The 21,535-nt window shown below is 51.2% G+C and overlaps 2 protein-coding genes and 1 long non-coding RNA gene across 6 annotated transcripts in view; 2 read left to right on the plus strand and 1 right to left on the minus strand.

Moving 5' to 3' along the window:
• The first annotated feature begins 4,104 nt into the window (after window positions 1-4,104).
• Window positions 4,105-6,756, plus strand: C32H22orf31 (chromosome 32 C22orf31 homolog). The gene is made up of 3 exons (XM_072953365.1): window positions 4,105-4,272; window positions 4,933-5,382; window positions 6,242-6,756. Exons 1-3 carry the CDS (start codon window positions 4,270-4,272, stop codon window positions 6,671-6,673), a joined length of 885 nt encoding a protein of 294 aa, XP_072809466.1. The 5' UTR covers window positions 4,105-4,269; the 3' UTR covers window positions 6,674-6,756.
• A 460-nt stretch (window positions 6,757-7,216) lies between these two features.
• The window catches only part of ZNRF3 (zinc and ring finger 3), a 134,539-nt gene continuing 120,220 nt past the window's right edge, over window positions 7,217-21,535 (minus strand). For all 4 annotated transcript variants that reach the window (XM_072953358.1, XM_072953359.1, XM_072953361.1 and 1 more), the window contains 7 exons: window positions 19,106-19,180; window positions 18,568-18,699; window positions 17,166-17,276; window positions 16,020-16,187; window positions 14,314-14,416; window positions 11,947-13,671; window positions 7,217-10,728 (listed from right to left, as the gene is read on the minus strand). In XM_072953358.1, coding sequence (XP_072809459.1) covers window positions 10,685-10,728; window positions 11,947-13,671; window positions 14,314-14,416; window positions 16,020-16,187; window positions 17,166-17,276; window positions 18,568-18,699; window positions 19,106-19,180 — 2,358 coding nt within the window. In that variant the 3' untranslated portion in view covers window positions 7,217-10,684. The remainder of the gene's footprint in view (window positions 10,729-11,946; window positions 13,672-14,313; window positions 14,417-16,019; window positions 16,188-17,165; window positions 17,277-18,567; window positions 18,700-19,105; window positions 19,181-21,535) is intronic.
• LOC140690972 (uncharacterized) lies at window positions 9,721-11,519 on the plus strand. Its single transcript, XR_012066391.1, has 2 exons — window positions 9,721-10,192; window positions 10,629-11,519. It is a non-coding gene; the product is annotated as an uncharacterized lncRNA (long non-coding RNA).

The following is a 21,535-nucleotide window of genomic DNA, read 5'->3' on the forward strand; positions in this document are numbered from 1 at the left end:
GGATTAAACCCAGGACCTTGTGTATGCTATTCATGCACTCTACCACTGAGCTATACCCTTCCCCTGATCCTGGTGTCTTTGAAACTCCAGTTGGGATGAATTCTGCTCAAAGGGCAGTTGTGTTGTGGAGAGAGCCCTGGATGAGGAGTCTGCAACCTTTTATTGAGGATTTTACTAAACTCTGAGCAGGGTGCAGTGTTTGCCATCACATCTCATGTCTGATGGTAGCCCTTGGAGGGAGGCACCGTTACCACCCACCTCATCCAGAGAGGTTAAACGGCTGGCCCAAGGTGGTGGAGCTGGGTTGGAATCCAGTCAGCGGGACTCCAGGACTCTACTCCTAATCACCGTGGTGAATTGCCTTCTAGGGTTCTAGCAACAAGTGCTTACTGACTGGTCCAAGGCTGAGATTACGGTGAGGCAAGAGAGGCGTTTGCCTCAGGCACAAGACTCAAGGGGGCCACCCAAATTCAGAAATCAAGAGAAATGTATATTTAATCCATTTTAAAATATATTATATTTAATGGAGAGTGTTTTAATACAATATCTTTTAAACATCTAAATTCATGATGAACAGAATATCGAAGTTTTTAAAAAAAAGATCTAGATGCTTGGTTTTCCTTTAGCCTCAGGCTTGACTCGGCACAGTTCTGCTACTGCTCCTGTCTCCCAGGTTTCTGGGTCAGGCAACTGGTGATGGAAGAATCAAGGGGAGTAATGCTTTGCCTGTTCTGAGAGGGGTTGGTGGGGGACACAACAGGCTAGAGGTGTCTGTGTGCATCCAGGTGACCACGTCGGAGACCGCAGAGCCAGGTGGGCCAGGGCAGCAGGAGGGGCAAGGCACCGTTATTTCACATACTTGGCCCAGATAGGTGTGTATCCAGCACATGTGGTCTAAATCACTGGTCCTCTAACTTTGCATCATGGTTCAGGAATCTTTTCAAATTTTCTCATCCAAAGTTTTTCTCTTCTTTCTGAAAACTTCTACATCATGAACCTCAGATATGTTCCCATATGGGTGTGGAAGTTTACTCGCTTGGGTGTGAAAATAAAAACATCTTCTGAGGAAATTAAAAACAATTAAATTCCACTAGAATTTGGGGGTGGGGCATGAAGGAGGAAGGGGAGGATTCATTAAAATTGGCTCAATTTCCTCTTTATTAACTGAGCATCCAGAAAGAGAATAGGAGCTCAGGGAAATTAAAGAGAAGAAAGGTGGTAGTAAAGGAAAAGGAGAAGGAAGAAAGATTACAAGGGCTGAGAATACAGTGATGAGAGCTTGGATCAGTATTAGAGAAGGGCTGATGTGTTTCCAAATAGAAGCAGTGGTTTAGATACCTCAGGGAGAACGGCTACAAACGGTGGGTGGAAAATAAAGGTTATTTAGACAGATCTCAGCAAAATAAAAAAGGTTCATTGAAGAATCAAACTGAGGAAAAGGCTTTTCTGCAACACAGAAGCCCTACGGCCTCAACCCTAAGTTCTCCAAATCAAGTGTTGGCACCAACAATGGAAATTCCTGCCATGGCTTCAGGACCCTGGACCAGATAGAGTCTTTCCATCCTGACTTTATAATTCTCAGCAACCTTCAATGGAACAACCTCTGTTAAAGACTAGTTACTTTCCGTAGTGTGTCCTCAGGTACCTACTTCCGCTTCCATCTAACAAAGCATGGGATATTCGGGACAACTGCTGCAACCAGGAGGAAATGTAGGTTCTGCAGATACATCATGTCCTCAAGGTGGACGAATCTGACAAATGTTTAGCGAAAATGGAACATGGGAAAAGAAATGTCAGATACCCAAGTCAGGTCAGAATCGTTCCCAGATTCAAGAGGCTCATTGCTTTCAACAAGGATTGACTGTATAGCACAGGGAACTATATTCAATATCTTGTAAGGACCTATCATGGAAAAGAATCTGAAAAGTTATGTATGTATAACTGACTCACTTTGCTGCACACCTGAAGTTAACACAGTATTGTAAATCAACTATACTTCAGTTAAAAAAAAAAGACTCTCATTGCTTGACCAGATGGACACATATGAAGGACCTGGGATGAAGTTCATATCAAAGGTTGGGTTATGTCACTCACATGAACAACAGGAATTCCAGAAAAGTTCAGGTGAACAAATGGGCCACAATATTAATAGCAGTAATAAGAAGTTTGTTTCTTGAGCACTTACTCTGTGCCAGGAGCCACACCAAGTGCTTCCCATGCATTGTCCCATTTCCTCCTCACAGTGATTCTTGGGTAGGGACTACTATTATCCCCATTTCACAGATGAGGAAAGTAATGTCCAGAGATGTAAATTCACTTGCTCATTGAGAGATGGATCTGGGATGTCAGCTCGGGCAGACCAACTCCTGAGTCCAGAGAAAGTCTCATGCCAAGGACAGGACTAGATGTGGTCTGTGTCTACATGTGGTATGTGGCTGGGGCAACTAGACGTGAGGCAAGGCACCACAATGAGGGCTCTGAGTGGATGAGGGCAGGGTGGTATAGACCATGGTTGGGTTGAGTCCAGCCTTTGGCAGGTTCCTAGCTTTGGGACCTGGGGCCACAGTCCTTAAGTGGCTCAGTTTCTTTGTCTTTAAAGCAGGGATGGCAACAGTCCCAAACTCATAAGACTGTTGGTGGCATTTCATGTGATGGTGTTTGTAAAGTGTCTAGAACCATGTTTGGATTTCAGTAAGCATTCAATAAATACAGATTTTACTGGAAAAGGAGAAATAGCACAGGCCAAATTACTCTGAGTTAGTTTTAAGGGACGTGAGGGTTACCTACTGGGCCACCGTCAATTGGAGGGAGTGATGTGGAAGGGAGAGAAGGTGGAATTTGATGGAATTGGAAGACTGTGCATCAGCTGCCATCATGAGAACAGCTCTGTGCTAGAAGGAGGGTCTGAGAGCTCCTCAGAGCCTGAGCAGTGTCACTTGGTCATTGAATAGAAGGCCTGGAAAGAAAATCCATTTGAGTGTCTGGAAAGAGGTGGTGCAGGAAAGCCAACCTCAGGATGCGGAAGGATAGAAGGGAAACAGAAGAGCAGCTCCTAGCCCACCTTTCTTGCCCAAAATCTCCCTTCTGTCTCTGTAGCCCAAGAGCCTGGTGGCACTTCTTTGGGATTCACCAGTTTGGGAAGGATGCTTGGCTGCCCAGTCTCCAGACACTTGCAAACCCTTCCCAAAGACAAACCCTTTCCAGCACCCTGCTGTAAAACTGACCCACCTCTTGGGAGGTGAGGCTAGGCCTTGCTGCTGAATGGGTCCCATTGTCCTCCCAAGCGTCTGTGGGTCCAGATGCCGTGGGCCTGGAGGTGGTTCCACCACAGCCTGCGGTGCGGTCTGCTTGCAGACTTTGATTCAGTCCAGGGACCAAAAAAATCAAACAGGCAACACATGTGATTCCAGGAACTCCTGCCAGACTCATACTCTGTTTTTCCATCATTTCGCTCCCCCCCCCGGGGAGGGAGCCTCCTTTGGCATCCTGCACATGAAAAATCAAAACCACCAACAGGACAAGCACCTGATAAGGAGCTAGGCATTGCCCAAGTGTTCCCAGGAAGAGGTGTCTTTGTTCTGGTTTCAAGCCCTTGACACCGCTAACAGCTCTAATTACTGCATTTGCCATGGGATGTAAAATAAAACCGCATTCCAGAAACCATGTAGTCTCTCGGGGAGAGACACTGCAGGAACGTGTTCTTTCATTTCTGGTCCCTGACTTTGGCAGCTATTCTGAGAACTTAACAGTACCTTCTTTATGTACACGGAGAAGGGCACTTTCGCACATGTAAGGGTGCATCTCGCTACCTGTATCCACAAATCTGGTCTGCATATTTGACTCTGCTGCGTGCAAAGCATGCTTCTTAAGAATGTCAGGACCTTCAAAATTCACCCAAGCCATTTTGGGGGAAATGAGGACTTTAGAATTTCCTGAGGCTGGAAGCACAAGAAAATAGAATTTCTTCCAACATAATTTAACTATAAAAATCTGATGATGTAACACCTACCCACACCCACATCACAAACCAAAGTGACATCACAAATACTAGAGATAATGGTTCAAAACTGCCTGCATGTGAGCCAAAGTCTAAACAAACAGCAATTTGCCCATACATGACTGAGGCAGAAAAAGACAGGTGATAGAAATACTAAAACAAAACAAAATTTAAAAAGACAATAAAAAACAAAAGAGAAAAAAAGGGAAAAGAAAATACATATTTCTTCCCCCTACTAAGCTAGCTAAAATAAAATTTAAGGCAACTGAAATATGGTAAGGTGATTTCATTTTTTTATAGATGACATTTCTTAGAAAGCTAGGTCTCTTTAAGTGTGTGATTCTAATCTAGCCAAATTATTCTCTTGTTCTTGGCTGGTCATGGGAAATGGAGACCAGCAACACTTACATTGTGTTTTTGCCTTTAGAGACCCTAGAGTGTATTTTCTTGCTTAGCAGCTTTTCTTGGCTCATGGCAGTCTGGTGCGAAAGTGATTTGGGGGCTTGGCAGGATTTTTACCTTTTGTCATTCCTGGGTCGAGGAATTGCAACAGAGACGAGGAGGGGCTACAGCTCCTATAGGACTCTTGACTGAGCCTGTCCCCCATTCCTTTTCTTAGCTTTCCAGGAGAAAGAAATTGTCTTTAATTCCTTATATATGCTCCCTGACCCTCCCTCTGCTTCCAGCCCGAGCAAGCTATGTTCTTTGAGAGCCTGAATATCACTGTGACCCTGTGAAGTTACCACTGCTTCTTTCTTCCTTGGTACAAAAGGCCTTGGTGAATAGGAGAAAGGATGTGTAGGAAGAATTCTAAGAGCTGGGTGGAAGGAATGATCTATAAAAAGATGTTAATACTTTTCCTCCAATGTAGACCTTCTAGTCTCTGCTTGAGAATTGGTCTTTTTAAATTCCTTTTTGTTCCCATATAATTCTAGCATCCAATCCACGTGAGACGAGATCCCAGCATCCCCACCTATGGACTCCGGCCGTCTATCTTGCTGAACACCAGGCTTCAGGACTGCTATGTGGACTCGCCAGCCCTCACCAACATCTGGACAACTAGAACATCTGCAAAGCAGAACACTGATGCCCCTGCACCGGGTACCACCTCTTCTTGGGAAGTTGTAAAGAATCCATTAGTTGCCAGCTCATTCTCCCTGGTTAAACTGGTGCTCAGGCGACAACTGAAGGAGGAATGCTGCCCAGTACCACGCAAGTTTGGAGACGCAAAACCCTCGAAGAGATTAAAGCCCAAGGATAGTTCAGTAATGAAAGCCGCCCAGCGGGGCAGGATAATAGAGTCCATCAGTTCCAAGAGCAAGCGGCCACTGGGGCAGGGGGTGGGCTCACCGAGGTGCAGGAGGCCTGCAGGAGGCGTTAACAAGGTAAGATGATGGCTGGTGGTGGAGAAAATGTGATGGGGTGGGGAGAGGGACAGGCAAGCTAGAGACACTTAATGCTTACGAGATTCAGAAGAGAAGGACGTCCCAAAGGGTGAGGATGGGGGTGGGGGGCTAGAGTGGAGACAGTTCCTGTTTATACTCTGCATAGTTTGGAAAGGAGGCAAGTGGCTTTCATAAGCAGAGACAAAAGAAACTCAACGTGAAGGGAAAGTAAGAATGGGAGAGAGGTTCCGGCACACACGCTTGAACCCCAGATCTGGCTACAGACTTCCACGTGGAGAACTTGGCATCCAAAGGCCTGATCTGAGTCTACTCCATCACTCCATGGGGCCAGCAGAGCTCAGAGTGCACCCTGGAGCTAGGCGGTCAGGGTTCAGATCCCAGCTCTGGCTGTAATTGGGGACAACTGTGGACTTAGTCTCTTTCTACCTTGTTTTCTGTTTATAAAATGGGGAGTAGCCCTTCTTTCCTCGGGTTTCCCCGAGGATGAAATGAGTGTATACACACAAAGGGCTTTCGAACAGAGCCTGGCACAGAGTAAATGCTTTGAGTCCTGCGTGGCCCTCTGTGGGTGACAGCTGTGGTTCACCTTCTAGCTACGTGGCCTTGGGCAAACCACTCCAATTCCCTTGCCTTTAAAGTCGTCTCCTGCTGACCTTACTGGGTTCCGGAGAAAGGCTCTCAGCGGTATCTACCCCTGGAGGAATTCAGTAAACTAGAACACGCTACGCAAATGTTGGTTGTGGCTGTAACCAAGACTCTGGGACACAAATCCCAGATAATTATTCTGAGCTCCCTTCTCAAGTTTTAGCTTTGACTTCTCTGCTTTCTTCCTGGCTAGAGTAAAGAAAGTTCAAAGGAGAAAAAAGGAACCGTCGGCCAAGATCTTGAGAGCAGATATGCTGAACATGTGGCTGCCACCCAGGCGCTACCCCGGGACATTGGGACCGTGTCCTGGAAGGGCCGAGCCTTGCTTCCTGAAACCAGGAAGAGACAGCAGCTGTCGGAGGACATGTTAACCATCCATGGCCTCCCCACAGAGGGTTACCGGGCTCTGTATCACGCGGTGGTGGAGCCGATGCTGTGGAACCCCTCTGGGACCCCCAAGAGGTACAGCCTGGAGCTGGGCAAGGCCATCAAACAAAAGCTCTGGGAGGCTCTGTGCAGCCAGGCTGCCACCCCCGAAGGGGTTCAGAAGGACTCACTGCTGGGCAGGAAGCAGCTGGTCCACGAGGAACCAGTGCCCAAGAAATGGCCCAAGTTAAAGAGCTAGAAATAGGGACAGGAGCTCATGGGATTAGGCTGTTCCCTGCTAGATGTCTGAGAAATAAATACCGCTTTGCACCTTCCACATAATCTCAGAGTGCTTTACAAATTAGTGACTATCCTCCCCAGGAAAACAAGACAAATGGGTCCAAGATTCATTTCAGACTGAGGGCCCCTCCCCACTTTCATGGTTAGGTCGTTTCCAGGGCTGGATGCTTAAGCTTTTTCCCTACAAGCCCCACTTCCTATGGAGGGGCTCGAGGGCCTCAGTCTTCCAGATGAAGTCAATGGTTTACATCCAGCCTTTGGTCCCTATTTTTAAAAAGCGGACTGCTGGGCTCGACCACCATTTCCTTTATAGGGCTGAGCAGAAAAACCACCACCACCACAGGGACATCATCTCAAACGCGCTCTCAGATGCCAGCCCGTGACACCACCTGAATCCCTGGTAACCTGAACTCTGCATTAACGAGAGGAAATTACACACACGCTCCCATGAGCGAGACCCTCTCCTTCGTAGACCTTTACCAGATAGAGCGATGACAACATGTAACACGTACTTGATAGAATTGTATTTTTTTTACAGTCATTTGTACAATTTGTTACAAAACCATAGAAGACTACAACTTGTTTTAAATCATTTTTGGTCGGCAAATATGTAAAATCTGTGTGCAATTATCATGTATTTACAGGGCCTCATGTTAGTCATTTTCAATGATTATTCCAACAATGTCACACTCTCAACATAAGACATGGCTTAAGATAAATATATTAGTAAATAAATATTCTGAGAACATATTTCCATAAATGAAATGTGCTGCTATACATATACAGAATATACATAAGTTGTTTTCTAGCCTTTAAAACATTTTTTAAATGGTAATGTTGGAGAAGGAGCCCTTAGACCATTTTATTACAAAATCTTTACAGCAAAGTTTTTACAAAATATCTTTTAAGTGCTATGGGAGAAACTTTAAAAAAAAACATTTAAAAATAGTGCCTTATTAGAGACCCACACAATAGAGTTTATATAAAGAATAGAAAAGGCAGTTCTGTTTAAAAGATAATACTCTTGATTAGTAATTATTTTTTAGACCTCATTTTAAAAGCATTAGTCCTGCAGGAACTTGGCATATGAACTAGCAGCACATCAGGGAGGTGTGAGCAGTGGGACAGCAGATGGAGCTTTCTAAAACGGCGGGGTTCAGAGGAGAGGTGGAGAGACAGAGAGTTAAGGCCAGCAGACTGGGGCTGTGTCTACTACAAAGTGGTACCTGGCGGACCAGAACTCCCAAACCCTCACTGTTAACAGGTTCTGGCACTCTGCAATTTACCTGGCTGTCCTACACGCAAGGCGGGGCCACAGGACCACGCCCAACAGTCACATTCCGGTGAGAGGTGGGGTGTCGGGATGGGGGGTGGCTCTCAATGGCAAATGTGATGTTCCCACTTTCTACGCAGCTGAGAGGCCACTGAAAAAGGTACTTGTCATCATGATTGGAGTCTTAAGACTTCAAAGAAGACATTTCTTTTGAGTTGAATGGTGAGGCAATAAATAATGTACTTGGTTGCCCAATTCTGGTGACCTCCCTGTCTGGTGAGCCAACACACATTTAAGACAATGGCTGAGATTTACAGTTTAAAAATGTTATTTTTCTGTTTCTACCACCCTGTAAACTACAAAAATTAAGTGTGTTTCTTTTGCCGTCTCTTGTTATTGCTCTTTCAGGCGAAAATGGGATACGTTTATTTGAATAAGCCGAGTTGAAGTCACATTCTCTCCTCACCTATTTCTTGCTTAAGGCTGTCGAGGAGTGGTTTTCCAGCCAGGGCTAAAGAAAGCCACTTTGGGGGTATGGTTTCAGACAAGCAAGATACTATGCACTTACAGGCATTCAAAACAAGAACGAAAACAAAACCCACAAACAAACGAACAAAATCTCAATAACGAGAACTGCTTTTGCTGGACATGTTAGACGCCATACCCAAAACCACCACATGCAAGCTGTTGTCCTTGGCAGCTGTGCCTCCTGGCCCCAGAAATCAAGGCGGCCCAGATCACATGTCATGGGTTCAGGCACTTCTCACACCCTCGTCAACAGGTGTGCTGGGCATAGGCGGGGAGGGAGGAAGTGGGTAGCCCCCAAGGGACCGCACCTCGGAGGCTGCAGGACAAATCTCACCATGGTGAGCTCCTAAACAGCAAATGGCTCAATCATTTGACGCTGTAATTTCTTCCCCTGTCAAATCCTGGCTGGAAGTAAGTGAGTTTCCTCAACACAGGCTGAGGTTTTTAAGGGGAAAAAAAGGGATTCTGATACAGTAAGATTCTCATTCAAAACGTTCTGGTGTGAAACCTGGGCTGACCTCCCCTGAGCCTTACTGGAGAGGTGCCATCACAGTCGCCCGGCCACCCTGGTATGGCCTCCACTTCCCCAGCCACAGGGGCCAGGTCTCAAGGGCCCTAGTCAGCAAACGAGCATTTCTGATGACAACCAATACCTGCTGAATACATGAATAAACACAAGTGACCAGAAGAGTTAGCAAACACAAGGGCTAACGTGATTAGTTTCTTTTGAAAAAAATTTTAAGAACAAGAAATACATTGGACATAAAGAATGACAATCCCTGATCTGAAATAGATTCTCCCTTTTAAAATGGAAACATCTTTTAAAAAATGGTTTGGGTTTTTAAACTCTCCCTCCCTCTTAAAAAAACAACAAAAACAACAAAAGTCTGGAACATACAAAAACCTACCCTTTGGGTCTAAACTATCTGATAGTCTCTTTCTCTCTGTCTCATGGAGAATCGATACATCATAGTGCATTAGGTAGAAAGGCTAGTAGACTTCTGCAGGCGAGATGAGCAACTTCAGCCATGAGGCAGAGGGCTAAACAACCCTGAAGCGGTGCTTCTGTAGGGAAACGCGAAGGGACAGATCGGAGCTCAGACCCGGTAGGGTCCTGGCCACGTGCTCCCAGAAAAGCAGCCGGAGCAGCGGAGGGGTGTGGCTGCGGGCAGAGACGCATGCGCACAGGCCCGCTCCAGGGCAACCGCACCCGGGGGCGCCCCCCTCCCCCACGCATCGTTCCCCTTGCTCCCACGACCCCAAGGCGGCAAAACTACATACATTCCTCCCGGGTGTTTGTCCCCACACACCCCGTGGAACCATCTCTGCAGCCAGTGGCAGGAAGCCCAAGATCAGGACTGTGAACTCCGTCCTTTTACTTAGGACGAGGACCTGAGGGGACACACTGAGGTCACTGGGCACAACTGTCTCTGTCACCCCGGGGGCTTACGTAGCAATGGCTTGTCCCGGCTCCCCAGTGCTGCAGACCTATTCCTGGATATTTCCATCAGCTGCCCAGAGGTTTGGGCTGGAGAGGCATGGCTTCTGAGAAGACCTGAAATTTCGTACGGTGGGATTTGCCATGAGAAAGAAAGAGGCAGCATTGCATTGTTCCTCAGAGTTTGTACCCATATCAACTAGCTTTACTTCAAGTTTCTGGTTCATTTTCTAAGGCAGGTGTAGCCCTGAGCTTTTCAAAGGCCTGAGCTCCCTCCAGGGAGACAACAGTATCTACACATGATGTGGTTCAATTAATGCAGCAGTGATTTTTTTTTTTTCAGCAAAAGTTGGCGGTTAGGGTTCTTTAAAATATATATTTAAATAACTTTGTACATTTACATATAATATCTTAAAAAAACAAAGCAGAGAACTCAATCCCACACACCTTGGAACCCCAAGCACACACACTTTACAAAACAGAAGAATAACATGTTATCAAGGGTCCTAGTTATCAAAAGAGGCAGAAGACTCAGAATTTTGTCTGTTGGTTTGTTAATGGGGGGGCTGCCACAGGTGGCTCACATTTTGGGTTGAGAAGGAGGGCTCTTTTTATTACCACTTTTGTGTTTGTCAAAGCTAAAAAAATCTTTTTTTTTTTTTTTTCTGTAGGAAGTCAGAGTTTGGAGTCTCCGTACAGTTCCCATTTCCACATAAGAGTTCCTTCCTCGCTCAGGCTCCAGGGCCGCCACTGTCCGCTGGGCGAGAGCTCTGTCCTAGGAAAGAGAGCACAACTGTCAGGGCGGGGCTGGTGGGCGCTGCCTGCAGGGACCAGGCAGGGGACTTGGGGGCCCATCCCACCTGTGGCAGGCTCTCAGGAAGGGACAGCTCACAATACTGGACAAACCATGTAGATGGGAAGGGCTGAAGCAGCCCCCTTTCTAAGGGCCGGCCTCCCTTAACAGGCCCAACGGAGCCTTCCGGAAGCCCTTAGGCAGCGTGGAAACACAATATACAAAAGATGTGTGTGTGGGGGCTGCTGCAGGCACTGGGAAGAGCAGGGAGCAGGCCCCCATCACCGTGCTTTCCAACCTCAGAACAGAGAGGCCTGGAGGCTGGGATGAGCCTGGCACTGGAGGCACAGGCAGCTGAGGTAGTGAACGAGGAGGCGAGGGAAGCAGGAGGTGGTCGAGGGTTTGGCAGGGCCTGGTTAGAGGGAACTGGGTGAGGGGTCTATGTTCCTACAATTCCAAAGGTGATGGCAAGTCAGTGAAGGGTTTTCTTGTGTAAAGACCTAGACTTGTATTTTAAAACAGACGACCCTGGCACCCACGTGGAACAGAAGGCAGGACCGGCAACAGGAGACCAGTCAGGCTACTGCCTTCGCTGCGGACTGCAGGTGGGGAGGCGGGGTAGACCGACGTGGGGCACACTTTGTCAGGGGAACCTGTCCCAGTGCCACTTAAAGGTGCTGGGCTGCACACTATTACTGAGACAAAATGTTTAGAAATTTCATAGCAATTTGATGATGTCTGCTGAATCTAATAATAAAAAACTTGGACTTGGATTTTGCATGTCTTTTGCTAAGTTTCATTTTTCTGGGGATTCAGTTTTCTGCATGAGGGGAAAACCAGCACATGTGGTTCTCAAAGACAGGTTGGGAAGCCCGGGACCCTGGAGCATGAGGAGCAGGGCAGGGTCGGGGCTGGTGCCTGGGTTTTTGGCCTGAGCATCTTGGTGGGGAGCCCTGGAGGAGACGGTGCAGAGGGAGGACTTCAAGACACGGCTGTGGCAGGATCAGTGGGATGCTTCTGTCGCATCTGGGGGACAGATCATGGAAGCAGAGGCCCAGCGGAAGGGCGGGGTTGGGGAAGAACACTTGGAAACCATCAGATACAGATGGCGTTTAAAGCCAAGGACACAAAGAAAGTCACTTAGAAAGTGAAGTAAAGAGAAGACCCAGACTCTGGCCTACTGTCACCTCCCGCTCTCACCTGTAGCCTCAGTGGCTGTGGCGTTGGACTCCTGAGTGTCCTGGGAGGCCCTGGGGGGGCTGGCCCTGGGGGGCCCCACCTCCTCCGGAGGGCAGCCAGGGGGCAGTGGTGCCCTGGCCGGGCAGCACAGAACCCGCTCTTCTTCCTGGGCTGCTCCCAAGCCCCTGCGGGGCCATGGGGCATCAGGGCCTGGCAGCGTCCCACCCCAGGGGCCGAGGCCACGAGTCCCTTGGCGGTTGGAGAGCAAGCCCAAGTCGCAGTCCACATCCTCTGGAATGATGGGGATGCGCTGGCTCAGGTCCCGGGCCCCAGGGTGGCAGCTGGGCGGGGGCTCCTGGGTGAGTGTGTACTGCACGCGCACTGAGCAGTCCTCCGGGTAGCAGCCGCCGCCCCCGCCGCCATGGGCCACCTGCTTCTCTTCATAGAAGCAGCAGGGCAGCCCCTCGTATTTCACCCCATCTGTCCTGGGCAAATGGTCTGGGTGAAGGCCGTACGGACCCTGGGAGCTCCCCGGCTGCAGCTCCCCACCCGGGGGGCCCAGGAACAAGGTGCTGCCCCCCACCGCTCCCACGCTGGGCTCCAGGGCGGAGGGCTGGGGCTCACAGCAGCAGGCACATGATGGCCCCTCACGGGCCCCCTTCCAGGTCCTCCTGAGGTCCGGGGCGGCCCCAGGGGAGGCCTCGAGCCCCACTTCTGAGGTAGAGCCATTGGGCCCGCGGTGCTCCAGGGAGGAGCTGCTGCTGCAGTTCATCTCCAGGCTGCAGGTGGACAGCTGGTCCCCCGACGGAGAGGCAGGGCCGGGCCAGGGCTCTCCGCGCGCTGTACCCTGACTGTGGGCTGCCGGGAGCTCCTCGGGGGGCGGGGAGCCCTCCAGGCGCAGGACCGGCCCCCGACCTGAGCCCCCCACATCGCTGGTGCGACAGGGGCTCCGGCTGCGGTAGATGAAGGGGTCGTAGTCGCTGCTGAGGGAGCTGCGGAAGGTGGAGCAGCTCCCGTACACGCCCTGGTTGCTGACCTCTGTGCAGTCCACCACTGAGTCGCTGGATGAGCAGTGGCACTGGCCGGAGCTGCTGCTGCTGCTGCTGCTGTCGCTGCCTGGGCAGTCAGCCAGGTAGCCGCTGCACACCGAGCGGTGGCCGTGGTAGCAGCTGAAGCTGGACGCGCTGCCGCTCTCCAGGTGGGCGGGCGGCGCCACGTGCACCACGGTGGGGAAGAGCAGGCTGCTGCCGCCAGCGCTCGGGGGAAAGGCCCGGGCCGGGCCCCTGGGAGCCAGGCCGGCTGGGGCCTGGCCCTCCTGCTCGGGGTAGCTAAGGCCCTGGAAGTAGTAGTGCTGGTACATGGTCTCATACTGGGAGAAGCAAGCTGCCTTGGAGAAGCTGCGGCCGCTGAACTTGGGCCGGCGGAAGGGATGGGCGGGGGAGTAGGGCCGGTGCTCCAGGCCGCAGCGGTGCGGGGCCAGCGCGGGGTCCAGGTGGAGGGGCGGGTAGCCGCGGATGTAGGCGGGGGTCTGGGGCGAATAGAGGCTCTGCTCTCCGTGCCGGTCCATGGTCAGCAGCGTGACGGGGTTCCCGTGGGAGTCCATGCTCGTCCTGGTGGGGTAGGCCGGGATGGCGCTGGTCCTGTGCACGCGGCCGGGGTAGTGCACCGGCAAGATGACCCTCTGCTGCCGGCTGCGTGCCAGGTTGCTCGTCTCCACGCACACGGCACTCGGGTTTCCCTTTTGCTCTGTGGAGAGGCAAGCGGGGGGAGACAGAGTCAGCCGGTGGAGCACACTGGGGCCAAGGGCACAGCCTGAGGCAACAGATGGCGAGGTGCCCAGTCTCACGGCCCTGGCCCATTCTAAGCCGTCAACAAGCCCGGCCACACCGGCAGAGGCTGGAGACCTGCTTCTCCACTTGAAGGGGGGGGTCACTCCTGTAAGGGTCCATCTCCCACCCCTCAGCTGCTCTGCACAACAAAGGCATGAGAGAGCAACACGGAGACTGAGAGGAAAGAGGCGTTCCCTCCTGGCCAAACAGCCACCCGGAGAGCACCCTGCGTCCTGGCCCCTCATTCACCACCCCAGGTACTGGGCACGGCCAGCACCGTCATTGTCATTTCCGCTGAACAGACTGCAGGCCCAAGGCCTGGAGAGGCCGAGTGCCTTGCCCAAGGTCGGGAGGCCAGCTCGTGTCAAAGCCAAAGTGAACTTGGGGTGCTTGCCCATGCCAGAGTCTCCGAAGGGTTTGGAGCCTGTACATCTCCAAGCCCAGGCGGCAATGCTGCAGTGTTTGGCCCACTCACCACCCGCAGCACAGGCCAGGCTCTCGCTCGGTACTCGGTAAAGACAGTGGCTCTCCAGCAACAACCAAGGCTGGCAGGAATTACCTATGATGTTGTGTCGGCAGTGGGGGCAGGTGTGGTGCTGCAGTAGCCAGGGGTCCACGCACTTCCTGTGAAAGCGGTGAGCACAGGGGATGACCCGCAGCTCCTGGGAAGGGAGAGAGGGCACACGGCTTGAGGAATGGCACAGGCGGAGGGCGGTTCTGCCTTCAGCCCCGCATGTGTTTCCTCCTGCGCAGCCCGACTGGGACCAGGGAGCCCAGCTCGCCGTGGCACTGCTCAGGGGGTCGCCCTCCCGCCTCCCATCTCTAGCTACAAGTGGCTCGGCACCCTTGAGTCAGGGCCCAGCACAGGTTCTAGGAACAAAGAAATGGCCCACCAGCCAGCTCCAGCCATGGTGCTGGGTGCTGAGGGAGGAAGCAGTCCCCTCTCAGCCGCTGGAGGAGGGCATGCATGGGACCAGAGCCAGGTGCTGGTCCAGACAGTCAGCCTGGAGGTGTGGAGAGACGGCTAGGTACCCCTCAGACCTGCTGCATCTCTGGGACGGCGGGCACCTCCGGATACCCAAAACGGCATGGGTACAAAGGAAGAAGCCTGGGCCCCATGACTGACAGGTGGGGCGGCAAAGGGGCCAATTTCTCCTGTCCTCTCCTTCACTGGACCCTCAACACTCACCTGGGGACAGACAGTTTATAACAAAGCACCACACGTGGAGAGGAAGGATGGGGTTCTGAGGCAGAACCACCTCTAAAGTTCCAGAGCATCCTCCAAACTTGCTAATTTTACTTTGTTTTTCCAGTCTCTGACCAGCTCAGCAGAGTAATATTTAAACTAATCCCTAAGGCTGTGCCTGACCGTGGTAAGAGTTCTAGCCGGATTTTCTCATGTAACCTTTACGGTCACCTGGCTGCAGGTCAGTCTTGGGCCCGTGTCACAAGCATAGGCATAGAGAGCAGAGTCTCTTGCCCAAGATCACAAAGCTAGAACCCTGCTGGGCCAAGAGGAGAACTCAGGCGGTGTGCAGAGAGAGACCGTGAGAGACTATTACGCTGAAGGTGTCTGCAGAATCTCTTTTTTCATCTAACAGTCTATACAGCAGTGGGACACTTTCATCAAAAGGACATCAAATGTCTGCAACTAATTCTGCAGCGGTTTGCTCCCTACTCAAAATGTGTGCACGTGCAGCCTCCATCCATCCGGAAAGAGATGAAGTCAATGTGGCAAAATGTTAACAATGGTGATTCAAGGTGAGGCATGCTGCTTCACTGCATGATTCTTGCAACTTTTCTGAAAGTTTGGAATTTTCAGAAAAAAGCTAGAAGGAAAAAGGGGACATCACATCCCTTGTCTCTCTGTAAGTAAAAATGTAAACGTTCCACACAGCTTTGGGGGAGAGGTCTATATCAAGTCAAGTCCCAGAGATTTCGGAAGAGCAGTTCTAAAATTAAGCCAACACATGTGAATATTCTTAAAACCAGACGTTTTCTGGCCCATGACGTATTTCTGATCAATTTCCAAAATCACCAAGATTCAGCTGGGTCCTCTGGAGAGAGTGTCCGTGTGTGGGGCCACCCCTTCCAGGGGAAACAGCAGTTAGGAGGTCTCAGGACACCCCCTTGAGACCGAGGCATCTCAGCCCTTCTCCTGCAAAGCTGTGGGAAAAGAGCCCTGCCCTTCCAGGTCCTGTGTGCCTCTGCCGGCCTGTCCACCTGGTCCCCACCAGGCGGGGGGCCACCTCTGCCATTCATTACCTCTCCATCGATGTACTTCTCCAGGCAGATGGCGCAGTCGGATGTGGAGCTGCTGCTGAGCGTGTCCAGGGCCCCGCAGCTCCCCTCCCGGCGCCCCTTGCTCTTGGAGTTGAACTTCCTGGTTTCCATCTTCTCCAGGGCCTGTACAGCCAGTCTGTTCATGGAATTCTGTGCGGCAGAATGTGGTCCAAGTTAGGGTCTGGGACGTACTAACAGTGGTGGTCACCCCTAGGGTCGTGGTACTGATGTATCGGGACAGGCAAACGCTAGTCTCTATCAGGCCAAGACAGGTTTCCGAGGAATCACTAAAAATTCAGACCACCACAGCACAAGGTCACAGGTTTTCTAGACTCATGAGTGTCCACGACATCCACCGGGCCTTTTCCCAAGCAGCAGCACCAGCAGAGGTCTACTTGCATTGTTTGGCCAACTCTGCTCGGTGCTAAGAGTTCCTCTCTTCACTGAGGGACGTTCCAAGGGCAAACGAGGCAGCGCTCAGGGGTGCTCGACACCTGGCACATCGCCACGTGCTTGACAAGCACCAGCTGCTGCTCTGCCAGGGATGGCCACCCAGCCCTCAAGAACCCACGCCAAGGCCCGCGGCCTCTCATCAGGACCTCACCCTGCTATACGTCTGAGAGTCTAGATCCCTGCTTATGTCCCCCGGCTGTCCTCAGCCCCGAGTCCTTCCTTCCCACCAGCACCCCACATGCTGCCTGGGGCACTGGAGCTGCCACTCTGTTTACTGAGCATTGCCTGGAGAGACTGGGAGCTGCGAGCTCGATTTGGATGCAGCAGGTCGAGGGCAGGGCCTGGGATTCTGTGTTTCTACCGAGCTCCCAGGTGATGTGGATGCACCTGCTCCGCAGGTCCTGTTTGAGGAGCAAGGGATTAGGCTCCTTGTTAACATTTAATCATTTCCTTGGAAAAATCCCGGGCGGGAAACAGCCCCAGTGCTCAGCCTTTGCAGGACTGGCCCTTTTGGAACAGAGACGACATGGTGCTATAAGCTTTGCACTGGGTTTTCTCCATCGTTGTTGCTTCCAGGCCGCTGGGAACAGGCTGCAGGGCTCTGGACCCCACCCTGGTTTGCACCCTAGGCGACGCAGGTGGGAGTGCCGTTCACCGGCTGCTCTGAGCCTTTACCTGACTGCGTCGCTGTTTCAGCTTGATTTTGACGAGAAGGATGAGGCAGACCAAGGAGACCACGACGAAGAAAGCCAGGAAGATCCCCATGTCAAAGTACTCAGTGGGTTGCTGGAACAGAGCACAGACAGAGTGAATCACAGCTCTCTTCAGCCTGGCGATCGGCAAAGGGCTGGGATAAGGATGAGGCCCCCGGGCTGCACCCCCTTCAGTTGCAGGAAACCCCTGGGGCCCTGTTAACATGTGCACAATGTGCCATGCAGGCCCAGGGAGAACCCGCAGTGTGGCCCGGGGAGGCCTGCAGTGGTCTTAGGCAGGCCTCCTAACAGCCGGGAGAGCTCTGTTCACAGAGCCGAGCTCTCCATGGAAGAGCGCAAAGCTTGCTGTCACCGGTAGGAGAGGCCCTTCCAAATGAACACAGATATCACATTTATGGGACAAAAGAGTGAGTGTCATGTTTTGAGGGAACAGTGATTACTGACCATATAATTAATGGTTTACAACAGCTCAGAACATTGCATGCTGCTTCCACAAATATCAGCTTCCACTACAATGAGTCACAGTGACCAAAGTGCTCTTTTTTCCTTTAAAAAGCAGCCAGCAAGTCAGCTCTTCTAGAAACTCCTTTAAGTTTTAATTCTTACCTTTTCCTCACGGCGCACTGCCTCCTAAAACTTCAAGGTCACCTCATCTAAGACATGCATTTAGCCAACAGGAGTGGAGTTTTGCTAACTGAATGCTGTGGGTATCTGGGTATTTTGTGTGTGCAGAATCATCCTATCTGTGAATATTCCAATATTTGTGAGGAGGAAATGAACCACAGATGGGGCTCTGTCCCAGGTTCCCAGAATCTTCAGCCTGAGTTTGGGCAGAAGATGCCAGCAGGGTCGCCTTAACACGCTTAAGAGAAGCCGGAAAAATAAGGCTATTCATTAACCACCTGGAAATCGTGGACTACAAGCCCAGTTGGAAGCTTACTTTTCCAGAATCAGATACAAGTTGAGGGGTGTCGATACCACAATGGCCCTACGGGGGGAAGGAAGGGCAGGCCTTTCTCTCTAGTCCAGGTTGGATGGAAGGAGGGAGACACAGGAAGCTGGGTCTTCCTTCCCTGCAACCCTCCTCACTTAGCCTTTCGGAGGACAGAAGAGAAAAAAGGATGAGAGGTCACCACCAAGAGGGAACGCCTGGCGGAAGAGACATCTGGTCACAAATCATCGTCCTCTGCAAGGACTTTTCAAGTCTCCTCTAAAGGAAGCGAGTGAAATTTTTCCCTGGCCCCCAGCCTGATCTCCCCCTGCAGGGCTGTGGGGCGTGCCGGCACTTCATACAAAAAGGAGGCAGGAGCAAAAGGCCAAACGCTGGTAGGGACAGAGGCCCGGGCGGCCAGGCGGAGGCTCACTCGAGGAGGGCGGTGCTGGATCCTCGCTCGGGCCACCTTCTGTTTGTTGACGATGTTCATCAGCTTGACGGCGTCTGCACCCTTCACGTACACCACCGGCCTCTTGAGTGGGTCCTCCGAGCCCTGGTTCAGCTAAGGAAGACGAGAAGGCCTGATGAGAAGTGATTACTTTACAGGGCGGGAGAAGGTGAGAAAGGGTGAGAAAGGCTGGCAGAGAGGAACAGTAAAGACCCTTTGGAAAACCCTCAGACTCTTCCAGCATCATAGACTCGGAGCTTCTGGAAGGACGAGGCTGAGGAGGATGCTTGTTTGAGGATGGGCTGGGACCCCACAAGGGGCTCTGACAATGCTTCCCAATCCCCAACTTCCTGGCTCTGAACTCTTGCCTTGGAACATGACATGCAAACATGGTAACTAATGAGGGCAAGCAAGTGCAAAGGCCCTGAGGTGGGGTGACGTGACGGTGAGAAGCCAAGCTAAGAAAAGGAAGTGCTTCTCTCGGGGACAATGTGGCGCCGGCCCAGCCCGAGGCGTTTACCTGGTCTATAGCTTCTGGGTTTTCAGACACGTCGAAGATGACAGCAGTAGCTCCACGCTGTACTGCTCGCTTGGCCTGGCAGGGTGAAAGAGAGCAGGTTGGCACTCTGGTTCTCTTACCTTTCCGAAGTTGGCCTTGGGAATCGGACCTGTATTTGAATGCAGAATCTGACAGTCACCAACTTAGGTGACTGGGCAAGTGATGGACTTTCTGAACCTCAATTTGCCCATCTGTTAAAAAGGGTGGGGGTGGGGGAAGGGAGCAATAGCACCTCCCTTGTACAGCTATCCTGAGAGGCAGATGAATTAGAAATGCTGAAAATAACCAAATTACCTCCCCTGCAAAAAAGCAAAAAAAACAAAACAAATAAACCAAAAAACCCAAAAAAATAAGTGGTGACAATAAATAACTAGGTAATCAACTAACTTGTCACTATCCAGCCTAAACATGAAAAACAAACTACAAATCAACCACCTGCCCAGTAAGTATGAAGGCGCTGATTTCAGTGTTTCCTTCTACGAAGGTGGGGCCAATGGCAACTAAAGCAAACGCCTTTGGTCCTTCTCTCATGGTCCTGCTTATTCCCGCACCATCCAGTACCCCAGCGGGAAAAGCACGCTGTATATTTCCCAAGGAGTCTCAAAATGGTCAGTTTTAATAACCACCATAAACTGGGGACCTTTGGAGATGCTGTCAAAGGGAAAAGCTACGAGAAATAATTGTAAATGAGGATTTAGAGCAGTTGGCTGCCAAACCTGGCTGCACATCAAAAACCACTTGGGAAGTTTGTAAAGCAGATTTCCTGGCTCAAACCACAGAGACTGATTCAGCAGGGCTGGAGGAAGGCCCAGGAAACTGAGTTCTGAACGTTTTCTGAGGGATTCTGATGACTCGACCCCTTGGGGAACTACTGATCAGAGATGAGGTTAGAATGTTTTAGGAACAAATGAGAAGTGGAGGGATTCTTTTCTGGAGGCAAGGCTTCCTCTCCACTCCAGTGAACCTTCAAATTTCATGTCTGGCTAAGTGGACAACAGGGGAGAAGCTGTGGAAGGACAGACATAAGACACAGTCCTTGCTTTTAGGAACCTCAATCTTGTCAGGGAATCAAGACACCTCGAATGTGGGGGGAAAACCAAAACCAAAAACAAACCTCCTATAAGATGGGCAAATGATGGCTAGTACTTAGAGGTCAAGAAAGTCTCTGTGGGCCAGAGCGCTTGAGAAAGAATCAAATCTGAATTCCTTCCATAGGAAGGAATCACTTTACAGGGACGCAGCAAAGGAAAGCAGCCCTGAGCTTTAGACCAGAAACCAATGGTGGCATCAGCCCACCAGAGGGCAGTCTTATCCCACAGCTTTTCTAAGACAACTCCCTGTCCTTTGTACTAGATAAAATACGCGGGACAATGAATCCCCAGGGATACAGCAAATCCCTCTGCAACTCAACAAGCTCAGGCACCCTGAGTGCTGTGCTGCAAAAGCTGTCCTTGTCCTGCTGGGGGCTCTTTTCTCATTGGACTGAGATTCAAGGTAGTACATCCCCTCTGCTGCTCAACCACTCCACCCCGTTTTGTCACCAGCACACTGCGTCGGAGGGACTCCTATTCCTGGTTGACAAGCTGCCTATGGTGGGCAAGTCATGGAGTCTCTTTCAACCCCAGCCTCGTTTTCCCTGCCTGGGTCATGATGGCTGGGGTCCCTTCTAATTCCCAGTCTCGCCCACTCAAGGAGGCAAGGGACTGTCCAGAGTGGTGCGGAAAGAGCTACAGTGACTGTCACCTGCCTCCAACCAGAGAGGACATGATGGCACAGTGAGAAAGTTTGAGGCCAGGGGGTGTCATTTTTCACCATAAAGCTCTTTAGGGGCACAGACTCCTCTGCCCGAGGCCAACACCTCGCGGGCCCCGGAGTTAACAGTGAGTAGGTGCTATGTCTTCTGCTCAGGTGATAAATCTCAGCCTTCTTCACAAAGTCAGGGGACGCGGAAGGGCCCTGAAGAACAGCATCAACAACGAGGTAACAAACAGGACCTCTCATTCCTTTATTTGGCTTTCATCCCACACTCAGCACCTCAAACAGCACCTGAGGGGAATGTGCCCTCAGCTCCGACTCCATCGGGAGGGCCCAGCTCCTCCTGCTTTGATGTCGGTGCACCTGCAGAGTCTGCCCACCTGGGGCAGCTCATGCGGTCAGGCCCCCTGCTCCACAAGGACGTGGGAGGCTCAGGGACTTGGAGCTGAGACACGACCCATGTGGGACAGGCATGTTTTAAAAGACATTTTAAACAAAATCTAGGACGGCTGACCAGTTTCCTGGTTTCTACAGTGAAAGGAACAGGTCAAGAATAAGGTGCTTACATCCTATTTAGAGTTTGACTTTAGACACCACCAGGTTAAGGCGCGGGACCCAAAGTACCAATATTTTGTT

Source organism: Vicugna pacos, chromosome 32, assembly GCF_048564905.1.
Source record: "Vicugna pacos chromosome 32, VicPac4, whole genome shotgun sequence".
NCBI classification, from domain to species: Eukaryota; Metazoa; Chordata; class Mammalia; order Artiodactyla; family Camelidae; genus Vicugna; species Vicugna pacos.